This window comes from Camarhynchus parvulus, chromosome 1A, assembly GCF_901933205.1.
Source record: "Camarhynchus parvulus chromosome 1A, STF_HiC, whole genome shotgun sequence".
In the NCBI taxonomy this organism is placed as follows: domain Eukaryota; kingdom Metazoa; phylum Chordata; class Aves; order Passeriformes; family Thraupidae; genus Camarhynchus; species Camarhynchus parvulus.
This window is the reverse complement of record NC_044586.1, coordinates 69,265,445-69,281,846: the sequence shown is the minus strand read 5'-3', so window position 1 is coordinate 69,281,846 and position 16,402 is coordinate 69,265,445. Positions and strand designations below refer to the sequence as shown.

The 16,402-nt window shown below is 47.9% G+C and overlaps 1 protein-coding gene across 1 annotated transcript in view; it reads left to right on the top strand.

Annotated features, from left to right (window-relative positions):
* The window catches only part of UBE2H (ubiquitin conjugating enzyme E2 H), a 57,760-nt gene extending 45,882 nt beyond the window's left edge, over positions 1-11,878 (top strand). The window contains exons 4-7 of the mRNA XM_030959862.1: positions 3,457-3,496; positions 3,769-3,821; positions 6,949-7,077; positions 9,473-11,878. Coding sequence (XP_030815722.1) covers positions 3,457-3,496; positions 3,769-3,821; positions 6,949-7,077; positions 9,473-9,597 — 347 coding nt within the window. The 3' untranslated portion in view covers positions 9,598-11,878. The remainder of the gene's footprint in view (positions 1-3,456; positions 3,497-3,768; positions 3,822-6,948; positions 7,078-9,472) is intronic.
* The last annotated feature ends 4,524 nt before the right edge of the window (positions 11,879-16,402 follow it).

Genomic DNA, 16,402 nt, shown 5'->3' with positions numbered 1-16,402 from the left:
ATCCCCTTCCTTGCTTAACCCCTGGATATCAGCATGAGGAGTTTTATTGGCACAGGAGAATTTACAGTTCAGATAAAGGAGCAGAGAATTGTGCCTGTTCCTGCATCAGGAGAAAAGGAGGATTTCCATGGAGCTGCCCTTGGCCTGGGCAGTTTGTGTGCCTGGGATGAGGCTGGGGGTGAACCCTTGGAGATGAATGCAGGGAGAGGATGTTCCTGCAGTGGGAAGGAAGGGATTTTTTTATTCCCAGTGTGTGGAATGAAACATCCCCACCCTCTCCACCCTTTGTTTGGTTTCCCCCAAAGATCCAGGCAGGATTTCGGGTCAGGATCAGCGCTGGCTGCAGCTCAGCCCCGACAAAATGGATCCGTGACCTGATTTAAACTTGTGGGAGCTGCAGAGTGTAAATATTTGATGGAACTCCAGCTCCCCTTGGTGAATCTGCTTCAGCTTCTGCAGCTGAATCCTGCCAGGCTCTTCCTGAAATTCACTTGGCAGCGTGGAGATGTTTGGAGTTCTCCTTTCTCCTGGAGGTTGTTCTGGCTTTTGGGCATTGTCTGAGCCTTGGGTTTGTGCAGAACCCCCCAGTCCAGGCTGGAGTTGTGGTCGTGTCCCAATTCCTGGGAAATCGGGGAGGGATTTCAGTCCCAGCTGGGCTCCACGCTGTCACTCACCCTGGGCTGCTCCTCCTTTGGGCAGGGAGGACACCCCAGTGCTCCCCTGAAGCATTACATGAAGGTGGGGGAAGTTGGCAGCACTTAAATGGTTAAATACGGATTTCTTTTAGGCTTTTTTGGCTGCTCTGAAAAGAAAACTTCCATGTTTTTTGAGTCCTGGAAGGAGCTTTCTCCATGGATGGAGTCAATGTCCCAGACCTGAATTTCCTCCCTGCTTTTATCCCAGTCAGAGGCAATAGTTGCTGTTGGTTTAAAAGGATTCCTGCAGGATTCAGGGAAATTCCCACCTGGGCCTGGGTTTGTTGGGGTCTGTGGGATGGTGGCACAGCAGGGAAATGAGGATTTCTGGTGAATTCTCAAAACAGAAATATGGCACAAAGGGAAGAGGATTAGGTAATTCTCAATTCAGAAATATGGAACAGGATATTTATGGTAAATTCTCAATAAAAATCACAAAGAAAAGGGGATTTATGGCAAATTCAACAAAAGGCCCAACGGGAAAGGAGGATTTATAGCAAATTTTCAATTCAGAAAGGTGGCACAAGAGGGAAAATTAGGATTTATGGCAAATTTTCAATTCAGAAATGTGGCACAAGAGGGAAAATTAGGATTTATGGCAAATTTTCAATCCAGAAAGGTGGCACAGCAGGGAAAAGGAGAATTTATGGCAAATTCTCAATAAAAAAGGTGGCACAAGAGGGAAAAGGAGGATTTCTGGTGAATTCTCAATAAATAAAGGTGGCACAACAGGGAAATGAGGATTTATGACAAATTCTCAATGAAAAAGGTGGCACAGCAGGGAAATGAGGATTTATGGCAAATTCTCAAAAAAAATGTGGCACAACACAGAAAAGGAGGATTTCTGGTGAATTCTCAATAAATAAAGGTGGCACAACAGGGGAAATGAGGATTTATGGCAAATTCTCAATAAATAAAGGTGGCAAAACAGAGAAAAGGAGAATTTTTGACAAATTCTCAATAAGAAAAGGTGGCACAGCAGGGAAAACGAGGATTTATGGCAAATTTTCAATCTAGAAAGGTGGCACAGCAGGGAAAAGGAGAATTTATGGCAAATTCTCAATAAAAAAGGTGGCACAAGAGGGAAAAGGAGGATTTCTGGTGAATTCTCAATAAATAAAGGTGGCACAACAGGGGAAATGAGGATTTATGGCAAATTTTCAATTCAGAAAGGTGGCACAGCAAGGAAAAGGAGAATTTATGGCAAATTCTCAAAAAAATGTGGCACAACAGAGAAATGGAGGATTTCTGGTGAATTCTCAATAAATGAAGGTGGCACAAGAGGGGAAATGAGGATTTATGGCAAATTCTCAATAAATAAAGGTGGCACAACAGGGGAAATGAGGATTTATAGCAAATTTTCAATCCAGAAAGGTGGCACAACAGGGAAAAGGAGAATTTGTGGCAAATTCTCAATCCAGAAAGGTGGCACAAGAGGGAAATGAGGATTTATGGCAAATTCTCAATAAGAAAAGGTGGCACAGCAGAGAAAAGGAGGATTTCTGGCAATTGTTCAATCCAAAAGGCAACTCCAAGGTTTGGAAGCAGCTTTTCCTGTTGGATCCGTCCCTCTGAGCAGATCCCAAGTGGTTTCTCCAAGCCAGGAATGAAGGAATTGATTCCACCCCTGATCCATGTGTGGTTTGTGGCCACATGCAGATATTTGGGCTGCTCCTGGTGAGGAGTTTGGGATTCTACAGGCTGAGGATGGTGCATAATTCCATTAATGTGTTTTATTTTACCATTATTTATGGGATAAAAACCAGAATGTTTGGAGCTTCCAGCTGTCTTGAACTTGGGGTTGAAGTTGGCAGCTGGAAAACAAAATTAATCTTTGGATTCAAGTTTTGGGGGGACTGTTGTAAGGCTTGAAACCATTTCTGAATTTATTCTGAATAATTTTTTATTAAAATGATTCAAAAGAAATGTATTTATTTTTTACTTCAAAATTTATTTCATTTATTTCACCATTTAATTTGCAACTCAGAGCAAAAAAAAAAATCCCTCTGAAATATGGACAAAGGCACATTGAGCTCCCTCCTCCTAAACCTGTTTTTTAGGAGACCAGAGGCACCAACAACAGAATTAATTGCTGTGTTGATGGAAAATTTCAATTATTACCTCCCTGGCTCACAAGTGTAGATTAATGTTATGATACCAAGCTCATAGGAAATCTCTGTTGGGGAAAAAAAATATATATACATTTATTATTTTATATATATATATATATATATATATATATAAAAAAATATATATATAATATATATTATATATATTATATATATAATATATATAATATATAATATATATTATATATATAATATATTATATATATATATTATATATATATTATATATATATACATATATATATATATATAAAAAAAATAGATACAAAATTTATTTTTAAAATCAAATGTTGAGCTTACATTTGTGTTCAGTGTTTATTCTTGCCCTTCTAAACCCACTTCATGGGATGGGGGAGCTCCACTGAGCTCCTGGGCAGGAATTCTCAGGATCCACCAGAAGCTCTGTGGTTGCACTGCAGAGTTTTCCTGGATTTCCTGACTCCAGCATTCCCTGGGATTTGGGGGAATGGACCCAGGGTGGGAATGGTACCTGCTTATTTGAAAGGTTATTTATGGCTGGGATGGCTTTGGGTCCTTGGTCCATCAATTCCAGATTTCTCATGTTAAAAAACCCAAAAAAAAATAGATTTATTTGTGGGTTTTCTGCTGATTTCTCTCTGTTTCTCCTTGCAGGATTCATGAATAAAATCTTCCATCCCAACATTGACGAGGCGTGAGTAAATCCTTCCTTCATCTTTGTAGAAAATCCTCCAAAATCTCCAGTTTTATTTCCCCATCATTTTTTGCTCGTGTGGAGCTTCCCTGGCAGTAAAATTCCAGTTTCTTTTCTCCTGGGCAGAGTGGGAAGGTGGAGGTGGTTAAAGGAGATAAATAGGAATAACTCAGGGCTTATCCCAGACCCTGGGCAAGGGCTTGGGGAGGAGTTTTTTCCATTCCCAGAGTGTTTTGCAGTGTTAATTCCATTGTTTTTTCCATGTGTTCCAGGTCAGGAACTGTGTGTCTAGATGTAATCAATCAAACCTGGACAGCTCTCTACGGTGAGTTGGGCATTCTCCTCTGTGACTGGTGATTCCAGGCCACTTTTTGGAGGTTTTTTCCCTTTGATTTTGGGGGTTTTTTTTACTGAATTTGAAACTCCTCCCTGAGCCAAAATCTCGAGAAAAATAAGATTTTTTACAGGTTAGGAGGTGGTGTTGCCTCTGATGCTGCAGAGTGGTTTCCATGGGCTCGTTTCTGGTTAAAAATCTGCTTTTTAGAGATTAACAGGTCAATTTAAAAACCAAATCAATTTAAAACTGAGAAAGCTGGAGTTGTTAGAAGGAGCACAGCTGAGTCTCTGTTGAAAAATGAGGATTTCAGATATTCCAGGTTTGCTTTGTGGAACAAACCCAGGGGAATGTGCACATCCAATCCTTCAGGTTCTTCCCTGGAAAAGTGATTTTAGCTGGAATTCCTGGTGGGAATTCTGGAATTGCCACGTGGAGGAGGATGAGGATCACAGCTTGGATTTGTTGTGGGAGATCAGCTTCTCCACAAAAAGCATAAAAAGGAATAATTGCAGTGGTTTTGTGCCCCAGCATTCCAGGTCCTGCCAGGGGTGCAGGGGGACACTGGCAAGGCTGAATTCCCTCCAAAACCACCAACCCAAGATTCCAACACCACCCCACAAAGAAATGGAAAAGGAGGAATAATTCCTTTCCTTTTTGCACTTAAAAAAGGAATTTTTCCAATTCCTTTAAAGCAGAGCTGGCAGAGGATCTGGGTGAGATCATTCCACCAAGGTGGGAGAAACCTGGAATATCCACCCAAAAAAAATTCCTGAGCACCTCGTGGTTCAATTCCTGCTCATTCCTGGGGAAGCAGCAGCTCCTCGGTGCTGCAAAACAAAATTTATTTGATTCAAGTGTGGGTGTCCCCACCACATTTGGGGGGTTCAGAGAGGTTCCTTCAAGAAAAACTCATTTTCCTGGGGTTCTGTGAGCACAGGGGAGTTCCAGGGCTCTGCTGCCTCCTCCTCAGGGGCCCTCAGTGGCCACAGAGAGGCTCCTGAGCCAAGGGGAGACACCCGGCACGAAATTTTACAAACCAAACTCAACTGCTTGCTGCCAGGGCCCGAATCCAGTCCCTGGGAATTGCAGCTGCCAAGGGCCAGGCAGTGCCAGGGCAGGGAATTCCCACCCAGAGCCCTCCTACTCCTTCCTGGGGTCCTTTTTGGGGTTCAGATCCAGGGAATTCCCACCCAGAGCACTCCTGCTGCTTCCTGGGATCCTTTTTGGGGTTCAGATCCGGGGAATTCCCACCCAGAGCCCTTCCTGCTTTTTCCTGGGATCCTTTTTGGGACTCAAATCCAGGGAATTCCCACCCAGAGCCCTCCTGCTGCTCCCTGGGATCATTTTTGGGGTTCAGATCCTTTCTCCATCCAGGGAATTCCCACCCAGAGCATTCCTGCTGTTCCCTGGGATCCTTTTTGGGGTTCAGATCCAGGGAATTCCCACCCAGAGCCCTCCTGCTGTTCCCTGGGATCCTTTTTGGGACTCAGATCCTTTCTCCAGGTGCTGCTTTGCTCCATCCCAGGAGCTCCTGTCCAACCTGGGCACCACATCCAGAGCTGGAGCCTGGAACTCTGGAGGAGCTCCTTGCACAGGGAGAGCCCCTGGAGATCTCCTTCCCCTTTTTTGGGGAATTTCTGGGGGAAGTTGAGGGCTCTGGGAGTTGAATTCAGCAGCTCTGGGGCTGGCTCAGGAATGGGATCCAGCTTTTTTCCAGGAGCAGGGACAGGTGGAGGTGGCCACAGTGGTGATGCTCACCCCCAGGATTTCCCTGCCGCGAGGAAACAGAGACACATCAGAGATTTCCAGAACATTCCCACCAGGAACATTTCCAAGCAGGGATGATGGCTCAGGGCTGGTTCCTGCCCATCCCCAGCTCTGGAATGGGGAGTTGGTGCTTCCCAGGAGGGGTTTGTGCACCCCCAGTGGCTCTGGGCAGTTTTCTGCTCTGCATTGTTTGGTGACAGATTCCTGCTGGCGCTGAGGAGTTCCTGGGAGCTCTGCACATTCCCTGGATTGGTCAGTTTTTAGTGCTGGTTTCTGTTAACCAGGTCATGGAAAGCTCTGGAAGAGCTTTGTGCTTCCCACACACTCATGGAATGGTTGGGCTTGGAAGGACCTCAGAGGCTGAGCTCCAGCCCTGCTCCACGGGCAGAGAACTTCCATTGAAACAGGGATTGCAAGGGGTAAAGAATTCAGGGAAGGACAAAGCACAGCGCTGGTTGTTGGGAGATTTTCCTGATTGTTCCAGCCAGGATTAAAAATCAGGAAAATTCCATCCCCTTCCTTGCTTAACCCCTGGATATCAGCATGAGGAGTTTTATTGGCACAGGAGAATTTACAGTTCAGATAAAGGAGCAGAGAATTGTGCCTGTTCCTGCATCAGGAGAAAAGGAGGATTTCCATGGAGCTGCCCTTGGCCTGGGCAGTTTGTGTGCCTGGGATGAGGCTGGGGGTGAACCCTTGGAGATGAATGCAGGGAGAGGATGTTCCTGCAGTGGGAAGGAAGGGATGTTTCATTCCCAATGTGTGGAATGAAACATCCCCACCCTCTCCACCCTTTGTTTGGTTTCCCCCAAAAATCCAGGGAGGATTTAGGGTTGGGATCAGCACCATCCCCTTCTTGCTTATCCCATGGATATCAGCATGTGTGTGTAGGGATGAGGAGCTGCAGCATCAGCTTTATTTTCATTTTTGATTCCATCAACCTTTATTTTCATTTTTGATTTTCCTCCCTTTACTTTCATTTTTGATTTTCCTCCCTTTATTTTCATTTTTGATTTTCCTCCCTTTATTTTCAATTTTGATTTTCCTCCCTTTTTTATTTTCAATTTTGATTTTCCTCCCTTTATTTATTTTCAATTTTTATTTCCCTCCCTTTATTTCCAATTTTGATTTTCCTCCCTTTATTTCCATTTTTGATTTTCCTCCCTTTATTTCCATTTTTGATTTTCCTCCCTTTATTTCCATTTTGATTTTCCTCCCTTTATTATTTCTCCTCATTCCCAGAGTGTTTCCCTGGGAGTTTGTGCTGCTGTCTGGGTGTTCCAGGGTGGTTTTTTTGGGATGGCTCTGCCCTGGGCACGCTGACACCGAGGTTGTGTTTGCCTTGCAGATCTCACCAATATTTTTGAGTCGTTCCTGCCCCAGCTGCTGGCCTATCCCAACCCCATAGATCCTCTCAATGGGGACGCTGCAGCCATGTACCTCCACCGACCAGAAGAGTACAAACAGAAAATTAAAGGTGAGGCCTAATTAGCACAGTTAATTGGGATTGCATGCCGAGGCGGTGATGGCTCTCTGCTGCAGGTTCTGCCTGGTTGTTGCCCTTCCATGGGATATGTGAAGGAGGGAGGGGTGAGGTGCTGCTGGGCTGGGAATTGGGAAAGCTCAGGTATCCCAAAAGCTGGGATCAGCTCTGCCACATCACCCAGGAGTGCTTAAACCTGGACTCGCTGCTCTGCTGTGAAATGTTTGATTTTTGAGGGTAGAACTCTCAAAATTGGAATTCAATTTTGAATTATTCGGCCTCCCTTGGCCGATTCCTCTGACAGGATTGTGGAGACTGCCCTGCTCAGTATCCCAAAGTCCATTCCCTGCTTTTTTATACCAGGGAAGGGCAAAAAATTGCAACCAAAAAAATAATAATTTGTCAGATAAAATCTCCAGTGCCAGCACTGAGAGTCCTCTGGGCTTTCATGAAAACAGCCTAGAGCCCAAAAATACCCTTGGGAAAAAGCCAGAAAAACTGGATGGCAGGCAGAGGAAGCTCTGAGGACATCCCTGGGGACGAAGGGATAACCTGCTCCCTCATTCCCACCCTTGCAGAGCCAGGTAGAGATGATCTGGAAGGAGTTGGGAGTGCCTGGAATGTTCCAGAAATCCCAGAGTGCAGCAGCTCCTGCCAGGATTGCGTGACAGGGATGGGATGGAGCTCAAACTCTGCCATCCCCTGTTGTAAAAAATAACCTTGGACATGTTAAAAGTGCTGCAGAGGATCCTGGCAGGCCCTGGGAGTGCAAATCCAATATTTTATTTATTGCTGCTGCTCGTGGTGATTCCATCTCTGGGAGACAGGGAATGCTCCTGGTGCTTTGGGGAGGGAGCACAGGAACAGAGGTGCGCCCCAAAATTTGTAATTCCTCCTCTCCTCTGCCTGCTCTCTGGGAGATTTCTTAGGGAATCTCCCCTGGGAGGGTGAGGAACAGCTGGAGATCTCCAGGCTGGAGCTCAGGACCTCTGTGGGTCACTTGTCCCACCCCACGTGTCTGGAATTGCAGTGGGATCCCTTGGAACGCCAGGGCTGTGAGCTCAGCTCCTTCCTGCTGCTCCAGCCTCTGCGACACGAATCCACAGGGCTTTTCCTGGCAGGATTCCCCTTCCTGAACACCCTTCTCTGGGACATGCTCTGTCACTAGTTCGATATTTTGGAGTTGGTTTTTTTTTTCCCTTGATGGACTGAAAATCCCAACACAAATCCCAATCAACGTGACGCTCAGCGTGGAAACTCCCTGAAAATTTCACTTTCCCTGGGTTAAACCTTCCAAAAAAAAAAACCCACCCAGCCCAGGAGCTTTCCTGGATATAAAAAAGTGGCATTTGAAGCTTGAAGGGCTCAATTTTTAGCTTAGGCTGGAGGAGGCAGCAGCTTGCAGGTGGGAATGTGCCCTGGAGCAGCCAGGGAGGAGGTGCGCTGGTGTCCTCGTATCTATTTCATGCTAATTTTGTGCTGTTTCATCTATTTCATGATAATTTTAATCATTTTTTATTCATATATATTTTATATATTATATATTATAACTATATTATATATATAATATATATAATATATATTATATATTATATATTATATATTATATATTATATATTATATTTATATTTTATATTTATTTTATATTTTATATTTTATATTTTATATTTTATATTTTATATTTTATATTTTATTTTTATTTATTTTATTATGTAAAATAGTTGTATTTTACATTATCAATTTTACAAGAAGTCATTTATCTGATTTATATATATTTTACATTATCAATTCTATAAGAGGTCATTTATCTGATTTATCAAATACGCCATTTATAATTTATATACTTACATGATTTATCAGTATTAATTTTTGTGAGAATTTATGGTCATTTATCGTATTTCATAGTAATTTTTATAACATATAGTATATTATATCACATTATATTATATCACGTTATATTATATCATATTACATTTTATATCATGTAATATAATATAATATAATATAATATAATAATATAATATAATATAATATAATATAATATTATATTATATTATATAATATAATATATTATATTATATATATATCATATCATATTATATATTATATTATATTATATTATATTATATTATATTATATTATATTATTATATATTATTATATATTATTATATATTATATTATATTATTATATATTATTATATATAATATATTATAATAGTTATTTTTCTACTATATCACATTATATTCTATTTTTATTCACATTTACATTTTACATTATCAATTCTATAACAAGCAACTTATCAAATACGCCCAACCTCCCCCAGCTGTTGATTACCTATCCCTAAATACCCCTTTTTTTTTTTTTCTTTTTTTTTCCCTCCCATCCAGAATACATCCAGAAATATGCAACAGAAGAAGCACTAAAAGAACAGGAAGAAGGCACCGGGGACAGCTCATCCGAGAGCTCCATGTCTGACTTCTCTGAAGACGAGGCTCAGGACATGGAGTTGTAGTAGAGGAGGCCACCTGCTTTTCAGAGAGACTCTAATTTCCTAACCATGAGAAGCAGACTATAATATTCATATTTAAACAAAGCAATTTTTTTTATTACTAAACAAGGTTTTTATGAATTCTAGCATTGAGCTACACATATATATATATATTTATATATAGGTGTGTGTTTATATATAAATATATATATATATATATCACCCTTTAGCTCTTGGTTTTCTGGGTCACGTCCCGGCTCCCGAGGTGCGTTAGAGCGTTCCCGACATTCCATTCTGGTAGCTATATGCAGGATGCATGCCTTGAGATTTTCCATTTGGCCGAGTCAGCTTTGGTGTGCTACCAAACAGCTGCCCTGGGAGGGAGGGAATCAGCAAAAAAACAAAAACCCAAAAATCCAAACAAAAGGTAGAAAAAAGAGAAGGATTTGCTGTGGGGTCGAGGTTTCCAGCTGAGGTGTTGGTGTTGCCTCCGAGTGTGAGCCCTTGGGGGTGTGGGGATGGAGGGGGCTGCCCCAGGCTGTGTTCAGGGGATCACACAGGGCGCCTGAGCCCCGAGCAGCGCAGGGCAGACGCCTGGACTCGCTGGGCATTCCAGCCCTGCTGCTGTGGGCTCCTGCCTGCCCTCCGCAGCTGTGGGCACTGAGCTGCCTGCTGCACCCTGCTGGAGAAGCTGTGGATGATGTTCCCTGCTCTGCCTGGGAGGGAAGAACCACCCAGAAGCACCCACGGATGAGGAGGAAGCTCCTGGAGCTGGGATGCACCTGGAGCCCAACTCCTCCTCTGCCCGCGCTCTGGAACCTGCTGCCCTTCCACGGCTCCCACTTGGCTTTGTCATTTTTGGTTTTTCTTTCTTTCTTTCTTTTCCCTCCCCTCCCTCTTTTGCTGGAAGTGTGGTTCAGACACCTGACAAACGCTGGCTGTGACCTGGGAATTCTCCTCTGACCGGATGGATTGGCCTTGCCAGAGCTTCAGCTCCACGGAATTGTCCCGTTGGCCCAAGTCCGCGAATCCATCGGCACCGATTTTTGATTTTCCTTTTTGGTTTTTGGTTTTTTTTTTTTTTCTCTTTTTAAATCTTTCTTTCCTCCCCCTTCTGCACCAGCTTGGTTCCCATCTGCTTGTGTGTGTACAACAGGATAAAAATTCCTGAAGAGTTAACAAAGAAAATTATCTAGGAAAGAAAAAAAAAAACCACACAAAATTTGAGCTGAATAAAAAAAAAAGCCTAAAAAGCACCAATTGAGGAAGCAAATGAATTCACTCTTTGGTTTTTTGTTGGTTGGTTTGGTTTTCTTTTTTGGTTTTTTTTTGGTTTTTTGGTTTTTTTTTCCAGGATGTGTGGGAATTGGAATGTTGGATTTCTCCTGGTGTCTTGCAGCAAACTGAGAGATTTTTTTTTTTTTCTGTGCTGTTGTTCCTAGAAATCTGATAAGTAAATGTCTCCTTGGGATACTTGAATTGGGATAATTGTGCATCGGAGCTTCAAGCTGAGATGGATTTTTAAAGCTGAATGTTACCTGCTGTTTTCTTTTGGGGATTTTTGGAGGGGTTTGGACGAGATCTTTTCGTTTGTGACGCGACCCGCAGGAAGAAATCAACCCACCCTGAGCGACTCTGGAGCAGAGTGTTGAATGTCAGACTGGTGCATTTGCCATTTCCCCAGAATTCTTGGGCTTTGTTCCCTTTTCCTTTCGAGACTCCACCGAGCTGGGGCTGGGAGAGCCCGACCCCACCTCTGATTCATAAAGCACAATCAGTTCCTTTCATTTCTTGTTGCTTTTGGGGGGAGAACAACAAAAACTCCATCAAGTCCCACTTGGCTTTGGCATGAATTTCCTTAATAAAAAAACCTACCATGAATTTCCTTTCTGTTAATTCCGGGCACGAAGCAAAGGTTTTCCCTCTCCTCCTCCTCCTCCCCCCATCCTCTCCCAGCAGTGGTGTAGGGCTGTGGCTAGTACTGTGCTGAAGTTCTCTATCTAGCATTTGTGGCTTGCTGGAGGGTAATATTAATTATTTAACATGTAATGATGTAATTAACTCTTATCTAGCACGTTGTTTGCTCATTAATTTGGGGAGGGAGGGGCCACGTTTAACTCGCTTTCCTGCTGCCCTGGCAGTTTTGCTTGTGCTATAAACCTTTACTTGTAGGTGCTACTTAGGAGTAGAGTCAAGTGCTGGGTGGTGATTTCAGTTTAAAAAGCTTCAAAAAACGAGAAAAAAACAACAAAAAACCAGAACAACAAAAAAAAAACCAAAAAGGCAACCAAAAAAAAAAAAAAAAGAAATCACAATAAAAATTTGTATTTTTTCAATATTGTATAACAATAGTGTTCTAATTCCCTCACCCCCTTCCCTTGCAGGGTTTTTCATCTCCATCATTCCCCTCACGTGGATTTAGGGCTGGATGGGAAACACTAAGCTGGGATTCCCAAAAAAAACCCCAAAAACCCCAAAAACTGGGGAAGCGCAGCTGGCTGTGTGAGACACAACGGGATGGATTTGCTGAGCTTGTCCAAGCTGGTGGCCCAGCCACAAAAATGCTCCTTCCCAGCACTTGCCAGGCTGGGACAAATCCCACCTTTTGTCCTGGGAGGGAAAAGCAGCTGCCAAAAGTGCTGGGTGAAGGTGCTGGGTGAAGGTGCTGGGTGAAGGTGCTGGGGTCTCTCCCGTCCCCCCCTCAGACCCTCCTGCATTTCCCACCTCTTTTCTTTTCACCCCAAATCTCCCTTTTCCTCCCAAAAGAATCTCCCCCACACACAAAAAGATGTCTGTAAAACTTCACCCACCTCATCCGCATGGGAAGCTGGAACCGTGGTGGAGCAAGAGCTTTATTTGATCGTCTCCAGTCCTTTCTTTTCCCATCTCCGGGGTGATTTTCTTCTTCCCCCCACGGCGGCGGCGTCACCCTGGGATGAGCTCGGCAGTGCCGAGCTTCGCCGCAGCCCTTGCGGCTGCTTTGGAGCAGCCTTTGCCCTCTCCCGCCGCCGTTTCTCCTCCTGCCCCGAGGTTTCCATGGAAGGAGAGGCCGCGTGGGCACTCCCGGGTCCCTCTGCCCCAGCTGTGCCCACCCAGGGCTGGTTTTGTGCCCACCCGAGGGTGGTGGCACGGGGAGCAGAGCTGTGCCCCCAGCCTGAGCCCATCCCTCAGCTGTGCTCCCTTCCCTGCTCCCTGCACCTGGGAGATGTTTCACAATTTTATAGTTTCCTTTTTTTTTTCCTTTTTCCCCATTTTTCCCCTCCACATCCTGCTGCCCCTTTGCAAGAGCCACGATTCCCCCCTGTGCTGGGTTCCTGTCAGGTGAGAGCAGAGATCTGGGGTCAGACCAGAGATCCGGGGCTGCTTTTGCCCTTGCGTTGAGTTTTTGTTATTTTTCCTTTTTTCTCCTCTTTTTTCCTGGTGTTGGTCGGTAGAGCGGCACAGCTGCCTCTCCTCTGGGTGTAACCTCTCCAATAGCTGTGTATAACTCAAGAACTGTAAACTTCTTTTTTTTTTAAACAAAATCTGTATATACCTTGAGATCTGCCTGGGCTCCATCCTGGGCTCTGCATGCGCAGGAGCAGCTCCCAAACCCCATCGAGCCCTTCCCCGCCTGGCATGACCAGCTGGAGGTGCTGAGGCTGATGGTGCTGGGGGTCTTCTCCACCCTCACCCGTTCCTTTTGCAGCTCTTCAGGTGATGTCCTTCCCTCCCCGTGGCACAGCCACGGCCCCCAAGCTGACTTTTAGGATTTTTAGGATTTTTAGGATGATTTTGGGGCTGGATGAGCGATCCACTGCTCCATTCCGTGGATCCCGAGGTGTCCTGGAGCTGGAGCTGTCCCAGCTGAGGCTGCCCGGGGTTCCCGGAGCGGTGTCATTAATTAACGGTGCTAATTAGGCCGAGGGGCCGTTTGCTGGGTGATCACTCCTGATTGGGGGTGAGGTGTGCAGGGAATGGGGGCGGCAGCTCAGGGACCCCGGGGGTGTTTGGGGACGGTGACAGGGCTGGCCCGTCCCTTGTCCCCCCTCACCTGCCCTGACCCCTGCAGCTGGAGCGGAGCCCGACCTTCCTCTCCATCCTCCTCCTCCTCCTCCTCCCCGGCTCGGGGCTGTTTGTCACCAGCCTGGGGACACGCTGGCGGCTCTGTGCCGCGCCAGTGCCACCTGCTGCCAGCGGGGCTGCGACACTGTCCCCGGCCACCTCCGCTGTCCCCGGCCACCTCCACTGTCCCCGGGCTGTGCCCTGTCCCTGCGGAGGGGCCGGCAGGGGGGACAGTGCCCCCCCCGGCTGTGTCCCGTCCCTGGGGGGCTCCAGGGCAGCGGGGGTGGCACTGTCGCTGTCCCCTCTGCCCGGCAGGTGGCCCCCGTGCCCCACCAGTGGCCGCCCAGGCCGGGCAGAGCCGGGCGCGGGGCTGGGTGCCCTCTGTGCCCCGGCAGTGTCCCCATGGCTGCTCTGTCCCCGCTGTCCCCTGCGTACCAGGTGCCACCCGCTGTCCCCCCTCGGGGCGTGGCTGTGGTTTGGGTGACATGGGTGACATGTCCCCAACAGGGACACAGAGCTGGTGGCAGGTGTTGCTCCTGGGGACAGCCGGAGGTGTCACCCTGCCCGGTCTGTGACAGGGTCAGAGGGCAAAGCCCGGGGCTCCCGGGGATGTGGGTGACACCTCAGGGGACTCTGGGAGCTTCACTGTGGGGTGACATTCCCATGGGGATCTAGGTGACATTCCCATGGGACTCAGTGACATTCCCATGGGGTTCCAGGTGACATTCCCATGGGACAGTGGGTGACATTCCCATGGGACGTGGGTGACATTCCGATGGGGATCCAGGTGACATTCCCATGGGATTGTGGGTGACATTCCCATGGGACTCCAGGTGACATTCCCATGGCACTCTGGGTGACATTCCCATGGGACTTGGGTGACATTCCCATGGGGATCCAGGCGACATTCCCATGGGACTCCAGGTGACATTCCCATGGCACTCAGTGACATTCCCATGGCACTCTGGCTTTTACCACCGCAGGGCTTTGGGTGTTGTCCCCAAGGAGCTTTGGGTGCCGTTCCCATGGGACTTTTGGTGTCGCTCCCATTGGGCTCTGGGTGCCACCCCAGAGGGGCTTTGGGGCCATTTCCACTGGGTGCCATCCCTAAGGGATTTGGGGTGCCGGCCCCACAGGGTTCTGGGTGCCATCCCCGTGGGTCCTGGGTTTCCACAGGGCTTTGGGTGCCACCCCCATGGAATTCTGAGGACTCTCTGGAGATCTGGGCGCTCTCCCTGTGGCGTTTTGGGCGCCATCCCTAAGGGGTTTGGGTGCCGTTTCCATTGGGCTCTGGCTCTGCTTGGTGCCAGCCCTGTGGGGACCTGGGTGCCATCCCCGTGAAGATCTGGGTGCCATCACCATCAGGCTTTGCTTGGTGACACCCCAAGGACCTCTGGGTGCCACCCCCAAGGGTCTGTGGGTGTCACCCCAGGGGTCTCTGGGTGCCACCCCCAAGGGTCTGTGGGTGTCACCCCTGTCAGGCTTTGGTTGGTGACATCCCCAAGGGTCTGTGGGTGCCACCCCCCAGCCCCTGTGACACACGGGGACAGCCCAGCTCTGGCCGGTGCTCAGGGCTCTGCTCTGGGGCTGCTCCTGGTGGCACTGTGGCACTCCTGGCTCTGTCCCTGTGACACCCTGGGACCCCTCCCCATCCCTTGGAGCCCCGGGGATCTCCGGGATCCTGCCCTGCTGACGGTGCTGTGTGTCCATCCGTGTGTCCATCCGTGCGTCCATCCATGCGTCCATCCGTGCGTCCATCCGTGTGTCCATCCATGCGTCCATCCATGTGTCCATCCGTGTGTCCATCCGTGCGTCCATCCGTGCGTCCATCCGTGTGTCCATCCGTGTGTCCATCCGTGCGTCCATCCGTGTGTCCATCCGTGTGTCCATCCGTGTGTCCATCCGTGCGTCCATCCGTGCGTCCATCCGGATGCCCCCAGCCCAGGCGGGCACCCAGACGAGCCGGGCCCCGTGCGGTGACCCCGCTGTCCCCGGGGGACACCTGAGCCTCCCGGCCGGCCCCGGGCCGGCTCCGGTTACGGCCCAATTGTTCCTCCCCTGGAAGAAATGCCGTCAGCGCCGGCGGATGGGATCGGTGGCCATTACTAATGCATGACATTCCCGAGGGACACGGCCCCATCCCACCCCCGGGAAGGGCAGCAGGGGCAGGGGGGGTGTGGGGAAGGGTTTGGCTCCCTCCTCCTCCATCCAGACCCGAATTCCAGCTCAGGATGTGCCAACGGAGCGAGCCATGGCCTGTGGGACATGTGTGTGTGCCCGGCTGGAGTGGCGGGGCTGGAGCCAGGATGGACCTTCCCAGATGGATCCCACCACCGCCCTGTCCCAGCCCAGGAGAGCAGAGAGCCCCTGCAGAGAGCACTCCCAGCTCAAGGCACGTTTGGTGACAAATGTCTCCGTTTTCCCCAAACCCGGTGATTCTGAGCCTTTCGGAGCTGGGGTTTCTCCCTCCCTGCTTTGCTCCTTCCCAATTTTCAGCTCTTTCCCCCCAACTCCTCCCTTCATCCCATTTTCCTCTCCCCACCTGAGCGTGGTGATGCCGAATCCAACAGCTCCAGACCAAAACCCCCCAACCCCAGGAATGGGATTCTCATCCCTGCTCCTCCCAGCTCGGGGTGACCCCACCAGGGTGAACCAGGCTCCCCCCTGCCTCTCCCTGAGCTTCCACCCCATTCTGGAGCTGGGATCTCATGGAACAGAGAGGATTTGGCCATGGAACGTGCTGGGAGGGTTCCCTGGCTGATGCAGATCCCTGGACATCAATATT